At 47.2% G+C, this 18,424-nt stretch overlaps 1 protein-coding gene across 2 annotated transcripts in view; it reads left to right on the top strand.

Moving 5' to 3' along the window:
- Nucleotides 1-18,424, top strand: part of LOC136624684 (arylsulfatase D-like) — a 66,934-nt gene that overhangs the window by 31,760 nt on the left and 16,750 nt on the right. The window contains exons 1-4 of one of the 2 annotated variants that reach the window (XM_066598639.1): nt 1,397-1,526; nt 2,229-2,350; nt 5,899-6,021; nt 14,299-14,722. In XM_066598639.1, the coding sequence (XP_066454736.1) occupies nt 1,468-1,526; nt 2,229-2,350; nt 5,899-6,021; nt 14,299-14,722 (728 nt within the window). In that variant the 5' untranslated portion in view covers nt 1,397-1,467. Of the gene's footprint in view, nt 1-1,396; nt 1,527-2,228; nt 2,351-5,898; nt 6,022-14,298; nt 14,723-18,424 lie in introns of those variants that run through there. The other variant, XM_066598638.1, reaches the window with a different exon arrangement.

Below are 18,424 nucleotides of genomic sequence, written 5' to 3'. Positions count from 1 at the left end.
CAGATGAGCTGTCACTGCTCGGGAGCGCGCTGGAGCGGCCATTCTGTACCATCCTCTGTTAGAGGAAGGTGCAGAGCCGCCCAGCTGTCCGGAGAAGCCGCCCAGCTGTCCTGCCGTCCAGCTGTCCTGCCGTCCAGGTAAGTGATGGGCCGGGGGGGGGCTGCCGTCGCTGTCGCTGCGATGGGGGGGCTGCCGCTGCGCCGGGGGGGGGCTGTCATCGCTGTCGCTGCGATGGGGGGGCTGTCGCTAGGCCGGGGGGGCTGCGGCTGCGATGGGGGGGCTGTCGCTAGGCCGGGGGGGCTGTCGCTGCGATGGGGGGGCTGTCGCTAGGCCGGGGGGGGCTGTCGCTAGGCCGGGGGAACTAGCGCTGGGCCAGGGGGGTAAGTGATGGGTCGGGGGTGATGTTCACTGACAGGTGAAGGCCCCGGAGCCCAGCGCTGGGCTCCGGGGCCTTCACCTGGGCTCCGGAACCTAGCGCTGGGCTCCGGAACCTAGCGCTGGGCTCCGGAACCTAGCGCTGGGCTCCGGGGCCTTCACCTGGGCTCCGGGGCCTTCACCTGGGCTGAGGGTCTGGCGCTGGGGAGCCGGGAGCGTAGCGCTGGGGAGCCGGGGGCTAGCGCCGGTTACCTGCTGCCTGGCGGTGGGCGACTGGTTGGCGGCTGCGGGGCGTCTGGTCGGCGGCTGCGGGGCGTCTGGTCGGCGGCTGCGGGGCGTCTGGTCGGCGGCTGCGGGGCGTCCGGTTGCCATGGAGACGCGGCTGCGGGGCGTCCGGTTGCCATGGAGACACAGCTGGCAGCGTCTCGGGAGCACGCACGTCGGGCTGCAGCGAGCGACGGGGAAAGAGCCGGCGGCCATCTTGGGGAAACTTTTATAAGTTGCTGAAACGCTGGAACGGTAAGTACAAACCAGCTAGGAAAGTCATTTACAGGGGGGCTTAGTTATGTATGTTTAATTAGGGGGACTGGGCAAAAAAAAAAAATCACTGCTTCCTCGAGACATCTCCTTTAAGGTGCAAAACAGCTTGGTCCTTAAGGGGTTAAAGCTCTTCCCTGAAAAATGATTAAGGGGTGCCGGCAGACCATTGCCATTGAATGCAATGCATGGACCTTCACATGCGTGTTTTTGCGCGTACAGGGGTGCGCGCCTATGTATGCATATGCTCATGTGAAGCCACCCTTAGGGGTTAAACTGGATCTGGGAACAGTTGTTCTACGCATCTTAAAAGCTTTAGGATACATGCAATAGCCTATGTAATAGGTACTATTTTCATGCACTATGGACTATGTGCATGAAAATGAGCTTCTATGAGCATCTGGAACTTGTAGCAACATAAATTCTGCCATGTACATGTTATGTAGTTTTGTGCATTTCTGTGACTTTGTCTGTTTTAGGATTTTTCTGGTTATCTTACATTTAGCCGGTGACGCACTAATAAGGGCATCAAACCCTAAACCCAACTTTGTGCTAATGCTTGCTGATGATCTTGGCATTGGAGATATTGGATGTTATGGAAATACCACAATAAGGTACATTTACGCGTTTAAAATATAATTTAAGCACTCTTATTGTAATTAGTGTGATCTTTTTAAAGAGATGGTAAATAACTACATAATGTTTCTAATGACGTGTTGTGAACTGGTGACAGACTGTATTATCCATAGTAATGCCTTCTCTAGCCACTTGAAGTAAATTTTTCACCCTTTAATAATAATTTTTCTCAGCTGTGGTTTCCACATACTGAGCTCCATATCTGCCGCCACAGGAGGGAGCTGTAGAGTAGGCAGCAGACTGCTCATTAAAATCGATAGTAACATAGTATGGAGTGATATTTCAGCCCATCCTAGTAGTGGTTACAAGCAGCCATAATTGTATAATTTCACAATGTCTACACAATTAATTTGGAGCTATGTGAAAGGAAAATGGAGCCTCGACCAAGATGAAGATATTAAGAAATTAGTCAGCAGAGAATGTTGGACATAAACATTACATTATGATAAAAAGGTGGAGAGGTGCAGAAAAGTAAATTGATTCCCTAAGATCGTATACAGAATCTTTTATGATGATTTTGTTACTGGTACTACAGAAATGGATTTCACCATTATAGGAACAAGTATAGAACTTGGATAATTTTTTTTGCATTAGTGAGGAAGATTCTTATTACCTACAAACCATTTATATAATAAGCAAAATATAAAAAATATATATTCATTTTTTTTTTTTTTTTATAGGACACCTAATATTGACAAACTTGCAAATGATGGAGTTAAATTAACCCAACACATTGCAGCTGCACAATTATGTTCACCAAGCAGAGCTGCTTTTATGACAGGACGGTACGCTCTTAGGTCTGGTAAGTAAATATCATCTACTCTACAATTATCCTTATGTGGGATAATGACAGTGCTAATAAACCGAGGCGCTCTTCATGATAACATCCAACTATTTCAAATGCATAGGAAATTGGAACTTGTCTTTGGTGTGTATCATGTTCAGATAATGCTAATTAACTACACTGAAGTACGTAGATTCATAATGATAACAATCATGTTCTAAAACTGATGGTTGATCAACAGAGGGTCATAACTCAGAGCCCTGCAGATCTTCCTGCCATAGCTAGCGACACCTTCAAAAGGGTATTCGAGGATTTTTACTAATGATGACCTATCCTCAATAGTCGATCAACATGGCTGATGAGCTCATTCTCTGGCCCCTTGTTAGTGCAGCAGAGCTGGATTTTCATTCTGGTGGTCAGAGCTGGAAGTGTAATAGAAAGGTTTTACTCTAATTCAAATGAATGAGAGCGATGCTTTCCATTGCACTTCAGGCTCCTTATTGTGGTCAGAGCTAGAAGTTTAATAGGAGGCATCATTCCCATTGATCCCAATGGAACAGAAGTCTTTCTATTACATTTCCAGCTCTGACCTCTGATATGGACATCCGGCTCTACTGCAATGACAGCAGGCTGGAGGATCAGCTGATTGGTGGGCATTCTGAGCGGTAGCCTCCTACCAATCAACTATTGATGACTTATGCTACGGATAGGTCATCAATAGGAAAATGCCCGGAATAACCCTTAAAAACTAACAGTATGCTGTATCAGTTTCTATATAAGGTAGTAAGATATTGGAGAATAGAGCATATGGATGTCTAAAATACAGGGGTCATTTTGATGTCCCCTCTATTTGATAGATTTGAGAGATGCCCTGTAACAGCAGATCCAAGCATGGCACACCTCGAACATCCATGCCATTGCATGAACAGAGAAATAGTCACTGTCTAATGCTACAATGTATGGCTAGATGTGACTTCCTCTGGTGATAATAGGTGACTATAGGGGATAAAGAAATTGGACCTAATTTAATGTGTATAGATGCAGTCTGGCAGTCCCTTGTCCTCAAAGGGAATCTGTCACCTCCAAACAGTACCATAAATTAACTTCTGGTGGTGTTCAGAGGTCTGACATGGAGCTAGTGGATATATTTTTTTTTTTCTACTCACCCACTGACCCGAACCTGCACTGTTCCCCAGTGTCGTAGTTGATAAATTATTACCTACTAAGACTTGGTCACCTCTCTATATATAGGAAGGTGCTACATGCAGAGACAAGGCAAGATCAAGAGCACTCCAGATTTATTTTGACAAGGGCATCCCTTTCATGGCCTTCATCATCAGTAAATAACATACTATGTTTCGGCACAGAATGTGGGAATTCTATGTAACATTGGAATTTTCCCATACTATGTAATTCATATCTACAAGGTTTAATTGGCATTGGGGTCAAAAGGCCAGGAATAAATAATAAGTAATTAATTAGAAATTTCAAAGACAGGAATTTGCCAAAGGCAAACAATTATGATGGACCCACATCGTCTTTCACGTAAACGCATTAAAACATTAGACATATACATGTGCCTTTCTAGGCTTTATGCCTTATATCATTAGTAAACTTGCTTAACAAAAAAAAAAATGCATTTCTTAAAATGTATGCCATTCTCAGGGTTATTTGTCAGGTGTATTCTTATCTATGTTTAGGATTTTCACAAATTGTCTATTTTTAATTAAAAGTAGTCTTAAAATACAATATTTTTAAGAATACAGTGTTGATCAATATGACAAACAGTTACAGAATACAAGTATTGATAGAATAACGAAACAAATCACTCTAACACTGATGAAGTCTGCGTGCGGTACGCAAATCTGACTCTTTGGATTGCCATGTGCACACTCTTCCATATACTTTTCTGGGAGAGTGTGAGCACAGCAATCTGAAAGCAGTCAGATTTTTGTACCTCGCGCAGACCTAAGGCCCATTTAGACTGGACCAATGTCGGTCAAACGATGCCCGACACTCATGCCCGCATACGCTTGCTTCCGTGCTCTTGCACCGGAGCTAGTATCGCTGGCTCACTAACAAAGCGGTCAGGAGGGGTGGGGAGGCTACAGGAGATTTCACTCCTCACTCTGTTCCATTGACTTAACATAGCAGCCGTTCAAAACTGAACACCTTCTTTTTACACTGAATAGTCATTGTTTAGCTCATTGTCCATTGTTTATGCAGCATAAACAGTGGATGATGAGCTAAACAATGATCATTCAGTGTAAATAGCAGCCGTTCACTACTGAACGGCCGTTATGTTAAGTCAATGGCAAGGGGCAGGGAAGAGCGAGGAGAGAAATCTCCTCCAGCCCCCCTTTCCCTCCCTACTGTGAGCCAGCGATACCAGCTGCAGCAGCACGAGAGCGAGTATGTGCGGGGACAAGTGTCGGGCATTGTTTTCCTGACATTCGTCCCTTCTAAATGGGCCTTTAACTGGGGAACAGTGTGGGAGAGGAAATTGTGAGTACAAAAATATAAAATATATTCCCCAGCTACCCATCACCTCCCTGAGCAGCAACTTAACTTAGTTTATCGCGTTGTTTGGAAGTAATAAGCTCTTTTTAAGTATAATAGGTTTTGAAACTTTGTTCTTCTTAATAAATGGGATAGTATCTGTCAGCTTATTGTCACCTTCTCCCTTTCACAATAAACTAGCATGAGTCCCTGAATTGTGACAGCAGTAGCCGGACACACAAGCATGCCACAACACTATTCACTTCAATGGGAACTGCCGGAGATAGCGGAGTTTAAGTGCATGGCAATCTCCAGCAGTCCCTTTTACTTTAAAGGGAGTCTGTCATCAAATACACAGTCCCCTCCTGCCATCCTAGTATTATAGATCTCTAAAAATGTAACTCTCTAAAATAGGCCTTAGAGCATGAAGAAAAAGATAAAGTACTGCAGCTATCTGTGAAGACCATTGGGGCGGTTTCCTGCAGAATCAAGCAGTCCTGTCATTATAAGCTAGCTTCCATGGCATCCCTGGCATGCGCAGAGCACAGCTGAAGCTGTGAAGCTGAGGCCAGCACATCCTGGATCTCTGTGCGTGTGTCGGATTCTGCCGGAGCAGGCTTGTAATGCTAGAACTTCATGACTTTGGACAACATCTTTAGAAAGTCATTTCTATCCTACATAGCACTATAGTACCAGTTTAGGGACCATATATTTGATTACACATTCCCATTATCTAATCATGTACAGCGTCTCAGAACAGTAATAATAATACTAATAATTATTTGTATAGCGCCAACTTATTCCGCAGCGCTTAACAGTAAAAATGTAATTACATTTTAGCCCCCTTGAGTTGCCCCATAAAAATACTTACAAGGAGGGATTCATAAAGATATGTATATAAAATCATCCGCTTCATATAAAAACCTTTGCTTAAATTTTCCATTAAGAGGTTTAGATTTTTTTTTAAATATCCAAACTTTCATAGACATTTCTGTAGCAATTATGTGCATTTTACATCAGGTGGCTGCTATATTGTACATGAGTTATAATCGGAAATGTTATGTTAGGTATGGACTCATGCGGTGGAGCTCGTGTTATAAAGTGGCTTGGTTCATCCGGAGGACTTCCCCCTAATGAGACTACATTTGCGTCAATACTGCAGAAACAAGGCTATTCTACTGGAATTATAGGTAATGTTGAAGACTGCACTAACCTCATCCATACAGCCAAAATGCTCATTCTATTTGTTCATATTCCTTTTCCCTCTAAAGACCTTTACATGTTCTCTCAATAGTCTTGTTTGGCCATTATGAAATGTCTGCATAAGGCCCCCAGCCCCCAGCACACGGGCGGAAATTCCGTGGCAAGATTTCCCGCAGAAGTTCCGCCCGTGCCCACTTGCATACGATTGCATTAGATAATGCAAACCTATGCATATGGCCGCGGAAAACAAATCCCGGCATGTTTTATTTCTATGTGGGTCTCACAGAGGCCCGCACAGAAATGTCACTAGTGACGGGCCGGCTCCGCTCTGCGCATGCGCCGGCTGGGCGGCAGCCAGCACATACTGCAGAGAGAAGACGCAGGGCTGTGCAAGGGCACAGGTCCGCATCTCGCTGTGAGAATTCTGGCATTGGGATCCAACCCGGCTGTCTGCAGGCGGTCTAATTCTTAGTTTTGTGGAAATGTTCTATATCAGTGATTCTCAATGTGGGCATTATTGCCCCCTGGGGGGCTTTTTTACTTCTCAAGGTCACGGTAGAACGAAAAGGGGTGTTGGAACATAAAAGGTTTGGTAGGGCATTCTTTGTTTGCTTTGTTGATTTTTTTTTTTCCAATCAGATGGCCACAATTTGTCCGCGTGAAATCACACGTGGAAAACAAATCGCGGCATGCTCTATTTCTGTGCAGGTCTCGCAGAGGCCTGACCAGAAATGACACTCCTGGGTTGCCGGCTTTGCTCTGCGCTTGTGCCGGCTGGCCGGCAGCTGGCACATTAAAGAGCCGGAGCCGCGGGAGAGGTAAGCGTGGCACTGGTCCCTGCAGGGGCTCGGGTCGGGTCCCGCTGCGAGAATTCTCACAGCGGGATCTGACCCGGCCATCTGCAGGCGGCCTTATTGTACTGCTGATGGGCTAATTACATCAAGATAGCAACATTCATATTCACATAGACAATGTTCTGTAAGGGTTTGATCACACTAGTGTTTTCATGCTGTTAGAAATGTATTGAAGCAGAAGGTATTAAGTTTAAATCCATTTCTCTATTTTCCGCCTCTATTTTGTTTTTCACACGTATAGAGTGTTGTGCTTTTATTTCCAGTTTTGGAAATAAAATACAGATGGATCCTTTTTTATTGCATAGTAGTCAATGGGAGGTGCATGGAGCTTGAAGACAATCCATTATTCATTTCCAGCTTTGTTTATGTATCTTCAATGAATGTGATTCAGTGGTTAGCTGGGCTCCTAGGTTCAAATCTCAACAAGAGCAACATCAACTTTGAAGAACTCCTTACAGCCATCAGATTTGAACCTACAATTTCAGTACTGCAAGGCGGCAGTGCTAATTATTATGCTACCATGCTTGAGAGGAGAAAACACAGTGAGAACATACAACCTCCATGCAGGTGTTGTCCACAGTCAGACATGAACCTAGTGCAAGCTGCTGAGCCATAAAGCTTCTTCCTTCTCTCTCCTGCTTCTTCCTTCTCCGGAGGAAGAAGATATTTTCATTGTCCTTATTCTCCTCCTTCATTCTCTTTCACTTCTCCTCCTGAGGAGGAAAGAGGAAAAAGATAAAGAAAAATCATTGTGGCTTAGTCATTAGCAGTTTCCTTGCTGTGCTGGGGTTCTAAGCACAAATGTGACAAAATACATCATCGGTATGGACTTTATTAGAGATGAGCGAGCACCAAAATGCTCGGGTGCTCGTTACTCGAGACGAACTTTTCGCGATGCTCGAGGGTTCGTTTCGAGTAACGAACCCCATTGAAGTCAATGGGCGACCCGAGCATTTTTGTATTTCGCCGATGCTCGCTAAGGTTTTCGTTTGTGAAAATCTGGGCAATTCAAGAAAGTGATGGGAACGACACAGCAATGGATAGGGCAGGCGAGGGGCTACATGTTGGGCTGCATCTCAAGTTCCCAGGTCCCACTATTAAGCCACAATAGCTGCAAGAGTGGGCCCACCCCCTCCCAACAACTTTTACTTCTGAAAAGCCCTCATTAGCAATGCATACCTTTGCTAAGCACCATACTATCTCCAACAAAGCACAATCACTGCCTGCATGACACTCCGCTGCCACTTCTCCTGAGTAACATGCTGCCCAACCGCCCCCCCCACGACCCAGTGTCCACAGCGCACACCAAAGTGTCCCTGCGCAGCCTTCAGCTGCCCTCATGCCACGCCACCCTCATGTCTATTTATAAGTGCGTCTGCCAGAGGAACCGCAGGCACACACTGCAGAGGGTTGGCACGGCTAGGCAGCGACCCTCTTTAAAAGGGGCGGGGCGATAGTCCACAATGCTGTACAGAAGCAATGAGAAATCCAATCCTGTGCCACCTCCATCTGGAGCTGCACACGTGGGCATAGCAATGGGGAACCTATGTGCCACACACTATTCATTCTGTCAAGGTGTCTGCATGCCCCAGTCAGACCGCGGTTTTTTATAAATAGTCACAGGCAGGTACAACTCCGCAATGGGAATTCCGTGTGCACCCACAGCATGGGTGGCTCCCTGGAACCCACCGGCGGTACATAAATGTATTCCATTGCATTGCCCATCACAGCTGAGGTAATGTCGTGCTTAATGCAGGTGGGCTTCGGCCCACACTGCATGCCCCAGTCAGACCGGGGTTCTTTAGAAGTGGACACATGCAGTTACAACTCCGTGTGGACCGACAGCATGGGTGGGTGCCAGGAAGCCACCGGCGATACATAAATATATCCCATTGCAGTGCCCAACACAGCTGATGTAATGTCGTGCTTAATGCAGGTGGGCTTCGGCCCACACTGCATGCCCCAGTCAGACCGGGGTTCTTTAGAAGTGGACACATGCAGTTACAACTCCCTGTGGACCCACGGCATGGGTGGCTCCCTGGATCCCACCGGCGGTACATAAATATATCCCATTGCATTGCCCATCACAGCTGAGGTAATGTCATGTTTAATGCAGGTGGGCTTCGGCCCACACTGCATGCCCCAGTCAGACCGGGGTTCTTTAGAAGTGGACACATGCAGTTACAACTCCCTGTGGACCCACGGCATGGGTGGGTGCCAGGAAGCCACCGGCGGTACATTAATATATCCCATTGCAGTGCCCAACACAGCTGATGTTACGTCAGCTGTAATGCAGGTGGGCAAAAAATTAATTGGATTACACTGTAGGCGAGGGCCCCCAAAAATTGGTGTACCAACAGTACTAATGTACCTGAGAAAAATTGCCCATGCCCAACCAAGAGGGCAGGTGAAACCCATTAATCGCTTTGGTTAATGTGGCTTAATTGGTAACTAGGCCTGGAGGCAGCCCAGTAAAAATAAAAATTGGTTGAGGTGAAAGTTTCAACGCTTTAATGAGCATTGAAACGTATAAAAATTGTTTAGAAAAATTATATGGCTGAGCCTTGTGGGCCTAAGAAAAATTGCCCGTTCGGCGTGATTATGTGAGGTTTCAGGAGGATGAACAGGTGGAGGAGGAGGAATATTATACACAGATAGATGAAGCAAAAAGGTCCCCGTTTTGGATGGTGATAGAGAACGATGCTTCCATCCGTGGGTGCAGCCTACGTATTGTTTAGGTATCGCTGCTGTCCGCTGGTGGAGAAGAGAAGTCTGGGGAAATCCAGGCTTTGTTCATCTTGATGAGTGTAAGCCTGTCGGCACTGTCGGTTGACAGGTGGGTACGCTTATCCGTGATGATTCCCCCAGCCACACTAAACACACTCTCTGACAAGACGCTAGCCGCAGGACAAGCAAGCACCTCCAGGGCATACAGCGCGAGTTCAGGCCACGTGTCCAGCTTTGACACCCAGTAGTTGTAGGGGGCAGAGGCGTCACCGAGGACGGTCGTGCGATCGGCTACGTACCCCCTCACCATCCTTTTACAGTGCTCCCGCCAACTCAGCCTTGACTGGGGACCGGTGGCACAGTCTTGCTGGGGAGCCATAAAGCTGGCAAAGGCCTTGGATAATGTTCCCCTGCCTGCGCTGTACATGCTGCCTGATCTCTGCGCCTCCCCTGCTACCTGGGCCGTGGAAATGCGCCTTCGGCCACTAGCGCTGTCGGATGGGAAGTTTACCATCAGTTTGTCCACCAGCGCCCTGTGGTATAGCATCATTCTCGAACCCCTTTCCTCTTAGGGAATGTGAGTGGAAAGGCTCTCCTTATACCGTGGATCGAGCAGTGTGTACACCCAGTAATCCGTAGTGGCCAGAATGCGTGTAACGCGAGGGTCACGAGAAAGACATCCTAACATGAAGTCAGCCATGTGTGCCAGGGTACCTGTACGCAACACATGGCTGTCCTCACTCGGAAGATCACTTTCAGGATCCTCCTCCTCCTCCTCCTCCTCCTCTGGCCATACACGCTGAAATGATGACAGGCAAGCTGCATCTGTACCCTCAACAGTGGGCCAAGCTGTCTCTTCCCCCTCCTCCTCATGCTCCTCCTCCTCCTCCTCTGGCCATACACGCTGAAAGGATGACAGGCAAGCAGCATCTGTCCCCTCAGCAGTGGGCCAAGCTGTCCCTTCCCCCTCCTCCTCATGCTCCTCCCCCTCCTCCTCAACGCGCTGAGATATAGACATGAGGGTGCTCTGACTATCCAGCGAAATACTGTCTTCCCCCGCCTCCGTTTCCGATTCCAAAGCGTCTGCCTTTATGCTTTGCAGGGAACTTCTCAAGAGGCATAGCAGAGGAATGGTGACGCTAATGATTGCAGCATCCCCACTCAGCATCTTGCTAGACTCCTCAAAGTTTCCAAGGACCTGGCAGATGGCTGCCAACCAGGCCCACTCTTCTGTAAATAATTGAGGAGGCTGACTCCCACTACGCCGCCCATGTTGGAGTTGGCATTCCGCAATAGCTCTACGCTGCTCATAGAGCCTGGCCAACATGTGGAGCGTAGAGTTCCACTGTGTGGGCACGTCGCACAGCAGTCGGTGCACTGGCAGATTAAAGCGATGTTGCAGTGTCCGCAGTGTGGCAGCGTGCGTGTGGGACTTGGGGAAATGTGCGCAGAGCTGGCGCACCTTTCCGAGCAGGTATGACAAGTGTGGGTAGCTTTTCAGAAAGCGCTGAACCACCAAATTAAACACATGGGCCAGGTATGGCACGTGCGTGAGGCTGCCGAGCTGCAGAGCCGCCACCAGGTTACGGCCGTTGTCACACACGACCATGCCGGTTGGAGGCTCAGCGGCGCAAGCCAGCGGTCGGTCTGCTCTGTCAGACCCTGCAGCAGTTCGTGGGCCATGTGCCTCTTATCTCCTAAGCTGAGTAGCTTCAGCACGGCCTGCTGACGCTTGCCCACCGCTGAGCTGCCATGCCGCGCGACACCGACTGCTGGCGACGTGCTGCTGCTGACACATCTTGATTGCGAGACAGAGGTTGCGTTGGAGGAGGAGGAGGAGGGTGGTTTAGTGGAGGAAGCATACACCGCCGCAGATATCACCACCGAGCTGGGGCACGCAATTCGGGGGGTGGGTAGGACGTGAGCGGTCCTAGGCTCTGACTCTGTCCCAGCCTCCACTAAATTCACCCAATGTGCCGTCAGGGAGATATAGTGGCCCTGCCCGCCTGTGCTTGTCCACGTGTCCGTTGTTAAGTGGACCTTGGCAGTAACCGCATTGGTGAGGGCGCGTACAATGTTGCGGGAGACGTGGTCGTGCAGGCCTGGGACGGCACATTGGGAAAAGTAGTGGCGACTGGGAACTGAGTAGCGCGGGGCCGCCGCCGCCATCATGCTTTTGAAAGCCTCCGTTTCCACAAGCCTATAAGGCAGCATCTCCAGGCTGATCAATTTGGCAATGTGCACGTTTAACGCTTGAGCGTGCGGGTGCGTGGCGGCGTACTTGCGCTCGCGCTCAAACAGTGGCGCTAGCGACGTCTGGACGCTGCGCTGAGAGACATTGCTGGATGGGGCCGAGGACAGCGGAGGTGAGGGTGTGGGTGCGGGTCAGGAGATGGTAGTGCCTGTGCCCTGAGAGGGGGGTTGGATCTCAGTGGCAGGTTGGGGCACAGGGGGAGAGGCAGTGGTGCAAACCGGAGGCGGTGAACGGCCTTCGTCCCATCTTGTGGGGTGCTTGGCCATCATATGCCTGCGCATGCTGGTGGTGGTGCCTCCCCAGCTGATCTTGGCGCGACAAAGGTTGCACACCACTGTTCGTCAGTCGTCAGTCGTCAGGCGTCTCTGTGAAAAACTGCCACACTGTAGAGCACCTTGACCACTGCAGGGTGGCATGGCGCGAGGGGGCACTTTGGGAAACAGTTGGTGGATTATTCGGTCTGGCCCTGCCTCTACCCCTGGCCACCGCACTGGCTCGGCCTGTGCCCACACCCTGACTTGGGCCTCCGCGTCCTCGGCCGCGTCCACGTCCTCTAGGCCTACTCCTACCCCTCAGCATGCTGTATTACCAGTAATGCAGAAACAGAACGCTGTAATTAAATGTGCCGCTTATTGGCCTGTGGTTGGAGGCTGACTTCGCTTACGGAATGCCAGGAAATAATTTGGCGCAAGCCTGCTGTAACACTTAGCTGGCTGCGTATGATTTTGTAGAACTACTACACCCAGCACCGAAAGACCCAGAACACTGAGGACACTCACAGGCAGGCCAAATAGATTTTTTGCCCCAAATTTTTTAGCAAAGGTCCACTGCCTATATTCAATCAATATGTCTTCTGTCCCTGCCTACGCACTTCTGTCCCTGGAGTATGTCACAGAACTGCAGAGTGTTGCACTGTGAACTGCAATACAGCAGTGATTTCAGAGCCCAGACAGAGCCAGGAAATAATTTGGCGCAAGCATGCTGTAACACTTAGCTGGCTGCGTATGATTTTGTAGAACTACTACACCCAGCACAGACAGACCCAGAACACTGAGCACAGGCCAAATAGATTTTTTCCCACAAATTTTTTTGCAAAGGCCCACTGCCTATATTCAATCAATAATATGTCTTCTGTCCCTGCCTAAGCGCTTCTGGCACTGGAGTATTACTGCAGGGCGCAATGCTCTGCACGGCTGATATACCAAAAAAAAAAAAAGTGCAACACTGCAAAAAGCAGCCTCCACAGTACTGCACACGGTTAGATGTGGCCCTAAGAAGGACCGTTGGGGTTCTTGAAGCCTAAAATACTCCTAACGCTCTCCCTATAGCAGCTCCAACAAGATAGCACTGTCCCTGATCTCTGTCAGAATGCATGTGTGGCGAGCCGTGGGAGGGGCCGATTTATATACTCAGGTGACACCTGATCTCGCCAGCCACTCACTGCAGGGGGGTGGTATAGGGCTTGAACGTCGCAGGGGGAAGTTGTAATGCCTTCCCTGCCTTTCAATTGGCCAGAAAAGCGCGCTAATGTCTCAGAGATGAAAGTGAAAGTAACCCGAACATCGCGTGGTATTCGTTACGAGTAACGAGCATCTCGAACACGCTAATACTCGAACGAGTATCAAGCTCGGACGAGTACGTTCGCTCATCTCTAGACTTTATATGTTCCTCCAGGGAAAGAAAAGCAAGAACAATTGCACAAAAGCACTATTGCATTGCATTGGTGTAGTAGTAGGTTCAAATCTGACCAAGGGGGATGTTTGTATTGATTTTCATGTTCTCTTTGTGTTTATTCTTCTTGCTATTCTTTCTCCAGCACTAAAAGAGCAAGCATTGTGGCTCAGTTGCTATCACTGCTGACTTGCAGGGCTGGAGTTGTAGATTCAAATTTAACCAACGTTGATGGATGTATGGAGTTTATCGAAGTCAATGTTGTCCTTAATGATATTTGAAAATAGGACCCCAGTAATATAACGCAACAGTGCTAACAGCTGAGCCACAATCATTAAAGAGGCACCAGCATGCTGAAACTGGATAGAAGCAGAAAGCTTTTACAGACGTTTTTCATTTAATTTCTGTTCTTAATAAAACGTGATCAGTCCAAAAAAATACTACTATAAACATAGCCTAAGAAGCTGTATCTTTTCTCCAGATAGGTTTGGGAAATAAAGCAAAGCTAGAAAAATAATGCAAACATATTTTTTCTATTAAATTTTACTAATTGTAGTTAAAATGTATAAATATGTATGCTAATACAACTGCAGATAAATGCATGATGCATTCACTTTAGGAAACTCTGTAATACTGTATATTTTATCCCCACAGACTCTGGACAGTCCCTCAATATACTCCTAATTAAGTCTCTGAAACAAGTTATTTCCCTATAATCATGTCCTATGCTTTAACTGCAGTATCTTTTTCATCATCAGGCAAATGGCATCTTGGCATGAATTGTGAATCTCTTAATGATCATTGTCATCATCCTCTTAACCATGGCTTTGATTATTTCTATGGTATGCCACATTCCCTCATCAATGAGTGCCAGCCTGGAGGATTGCCGGAAATTGATGTCCCTTTTCGAGCACAACTGACACTTCTTACTCAGATTATGGCTTTTGCTGTGATGACGTTAGTGATTGCCAGATACAGTAATATGGTCGCCATCAACTGGAAAATCATTTTCTACAGCGCACTGTTTGTCATTTTATTTTTTATCACATGGTACTTGAAATATGGATTTATAAAATACTGGAGCTGTATAATAATGAGAAATCATGAAATCATTGAGCAACCAATGAATCCTGAAAGAACGGCACCTCAAATGCTGAGGGAGGTGCAGAACTTCATTGACAGGTATGTTAGCTTGACTTTTAATCTGCAACAAAATACCGTACAGTATTTGGCATGCCAGAATATTTAGATAGAAAATAAAATTGGTTGTGACCTGTGTTTTCAGTTCATTTCCTTACATTGCAGTCTGTGTTCTTCCTAATGTAGATTTTATCTTTTCTACAATATTGGCCAGATTAAGTTTTTTGTTAATCCAATTTTGTCAAGATTTTCTAATCCAATCAGAAATGCAAATGTGTGTTTTCCATAGAATATTATCTTGGCATCAGTAGAATAAGCCCTTGAGGGAATACGTCACCACCATCTCACCCCTTCAACTGACATCACTGGCCACCAGAAGACAAAAAATGAATCACTTCTAATGCCCTCTGTTTTCCTAACAACCCCATGTACCTTTCGTAATTACATTCAAAAGTCATCCTGCACTGGACGCAGATCAGCAGAGAAGAGTCATCTGGTCAAGACGAGTCCTGTTGATTCATGAGTTGCCAAGTTAACCACCCTTATTTCCTATGTAACAGCGGATGCAATAAGCTATCTACCAAGAGAAAGGGGTCATGGTTAGCTTACTGCTCATGAATCAACATGACTTTTCATGTCTAGATAACACTCTGCTGATTAGAGTATGCTGTGGGATGACTTTGGAACCCAATTGCAGAGGTATATGTGCTCATTGGTAAAAGAGAGGGCTTTAGACGTGATTGACTTTTCACCCCTTGCTGGCCAGTGAAGTCAGTTTTAAGGGCTCCTTCACACGGGCACTGTGGGTTTTTTTTGCCAGCTGCGCCACAGCTGCAGCGCAGCCACAAATCACAAGAACATGAGGCAGCCGTGACCAAGTCACGTCTGCATCTTCTGTTTATGCACCCATTTAGACCACCCAGATGCGGCAAGTATACACTGCACCCGGAATACCACTGGGTGGGGGAGAGAGTTTAGCTCTGTTAAACTGCCTCCGCCTCTCTGCCCCCCCCCCCCCCCGCGCCCTTTGCTGATGGTCGGCAATGGGAGAGAGTGGGATGGGGCAGGAACTAGTGTGCTAATCTCCCGCTCCATTCCAGCCCCTCCTCTTGCTGGCAGCCGGCAAGGTGCAGAGCCTCTGCTAAACTCCCTCCCACCTCCCTTCTTTGGCAGCTCCTATAGAATTCCTGCAATGCCTTATCATAGCGATCATAGGTGCTATGGTGTAAGTCCCCCCAAGAGACACAAATCGTGTAAAAAAAAAAAAGTAATGTACAAAAATTAAAAATGTTAAAAAAGACCTTTTTTGTGCAATTTCTCATATTAGCATAAATAAATAAATAAATAAAATACCACATATTTGGTATCCTTGTGTCCATAATGCGTACAATAAGTTGAACATTCTTTTAATCCTGCATGGAAAAAAGTGTAAAAAAAACGCTAAAAAACAGGCAAAATGTGAATTTTTAGCATTTTGCCTCCCAAAAACACAATAAAAGTCATTAAAAAAAGTTGTACATTACCCAAAATGATACCAATAAAAACTACAGCTCGTCTTGCAAAAAATAAGCCTTCACAGAGCTCCGTCCATGGAAAAAGAAAAAAGTTAAAGGACTTTGAATGCAACGATTCAGAATTTTTTTTTTTTCCAAACTAGGGTTTTTATTGCAGAAAAGTGGAAAAACCTAAAGAAAAAAAGAATTTTGGTATTGTTGTAATCGTACCGACCCGCAGAAAAAATGTAGTGTGTCATTTATGCTGCATAATTAACGCTTTAAAAAAGAAAAATCTAATGCAGAATTTATGCGTTTTCTCTCCCTGCGATCATAAAAAAATAATTAAAGTTTTACAATGTAGTCTATGAACCCAAAAATGTCACCGATTAAAAACTACGGTTTGCCACGCAAAAAACAAGATCCTATACAGCCGCATCAACAGAAAAATAAAAATGTTATGGCTTTTGAAAAATGGAGATGAAAATCCGCCAAATCATTACGTCCTTAAGTAGAGATGAGCGAACGTACTCGTCCGAGCTTGATATTCGTGCGAATATTACGGTGTTCGGGATGCTCGTTACTCGTAACGAGTACCACGCGGTGTTCCGGTTACTTTCAGTTTCCTCTCTGAGACGTTAGCGCGCTTTTCTGGCCAATTGAAAGACAGGGAAGGCATTACAACTTCCCCCTGTGACGTTCAAGCCCTATACCACCCCCCTGCTGTGAGTGGCTGGGGTGATCAGATGTCACCCGAGTATAAAAGTCGGCCCCTCCCGCGGCTCGGCTCAGATGCCGTGTGAGTTAGTGAGGGAAAGTGCTGTTCTATTGGAGTTGCTGTAGGGAGAGTGTTTGTAGTGAGTGTAGGCTTCAAGAACCCCAACGGTCCTTCTTAGGGCCACATCTACGTGTGTGCAGGCTGCTGTTATCAGTGGAAAATTTTTTTTTTTTTCTCTCAAAATCGGCAGTGCGGAGCATTGCACCCGGTATTAGGGACAGAAGTGGTGCTTAGGCAGGGAGAGTGTTAGGAGTGAGTGTAGCCTTCAAGAACCTCAACGGTCCTTTCTAGGGCCAAATTTAACCGTGTGCAGTACTGTGCTGGCTGCTGTTAGCAGTGTTGCATATTTTTTTTTTTCTAAAAATCATCTGCGCAGAGCATTGCACCCTCCATTGATACTACAGGGACAGAATTGTGTAGGCAGGGCCACAACACAGTTATTGTTCATTGAATATACGCAGTGGGGCCTTCCCTTTGCAAAAAAGCGAAAAAATTATATTTGGCCTGCCTGTGTCAGTCCTAAGGTCTCCGTGTACGTGTGTGCTGCATGGAGAACGTACAAAAATCAGACGCAACCAGCTACGGTTTACTGCAGGCTTGCGCCATTGTCTTTCCTGACTGGCAAATACCTGCTCTGCCAGAGTTAATAACTCTGCTACACTAAAGTTGTGTGACACTTTTTCAGGGCCACACCACAGTTACTAAACGTATTGTTCATTGAATATACGCAGTGGGGCCTTCCCTTTGCAAAAAAGCGAAAAAATTATATTTGACCTGCAGGCTTGCACCAATTTATTTCCTGCCTGGGAAATCAAATCACTGGTAATACAGCATGCTGAGGGGTAGGGGTAGGCCTAGAGGACGTGGACGCGGCCGAGGACGCGGAGGGCCAAGTGAGGGTGTGGGCACAGGCCGAGCTCCTGATCCAGGTGTGTCGCAGCTGACTGCTGCGCGATTAGGAGAGAGGCACGTTTCTGGCGTCCCGACATTCATCGCCCAATTAATGGGTCCACGCGGGAGACCTTTATTAGAAAATGAGCAGTGTGAGCAGGTCCTGTCCGGGATGGCAGAAAGTGCTTCGAGCAACCTATCGTCCAGCCACAGTTCTGCGCCGTCCACTGCTGCAAATCCGAATCCTTTGTCTGCTGCTCCTCCTTCCTCCCAGCCTCCTCACTCCACTACAATGACACATGCTCAGGAGCGGGAACACTCCCAGGAACTTTTCTCGGGCCCCTGCTCAGATTGGGCAGCAGTGGTTCCTCTACCACCAGAGGAGTTTATCGTCACTGATGCCCAACCATTGGAAAGTTCCCGGGGTCCGGGGGATGAGGCTGGGGACTTCCGGCAACTGTCTCAAGACCTTTCAGTGGGTGAGGAGGACGATGACGATCAGACACAGTTGTCTTGCAGTGAGGTAGTAGTAAGGGCAGTAAGTCCCAGGGAGCAGCGCACAGAGGATTCGGAGGAAGAGCA

Source organism: Eleutherodactylus coqui, chromosome 4 (genome assembly GCF_035609145.1).
Source record: "Eleutherodactylus coqui strain aEleCoq1 chromosome 4, aEleCoq1.hap1, whole genome shotgun sequence".
Taxonomy (NCBI): Eukaryota; Metazoa; Chordata; class Amphibia; order Anura; family Eleutherodactylidae; genus Eleutherodactylus; species Eleutherodactylus coqui.
This window is presented reverse-complemented; position numbering and strand designations above follow the sequence as displayed.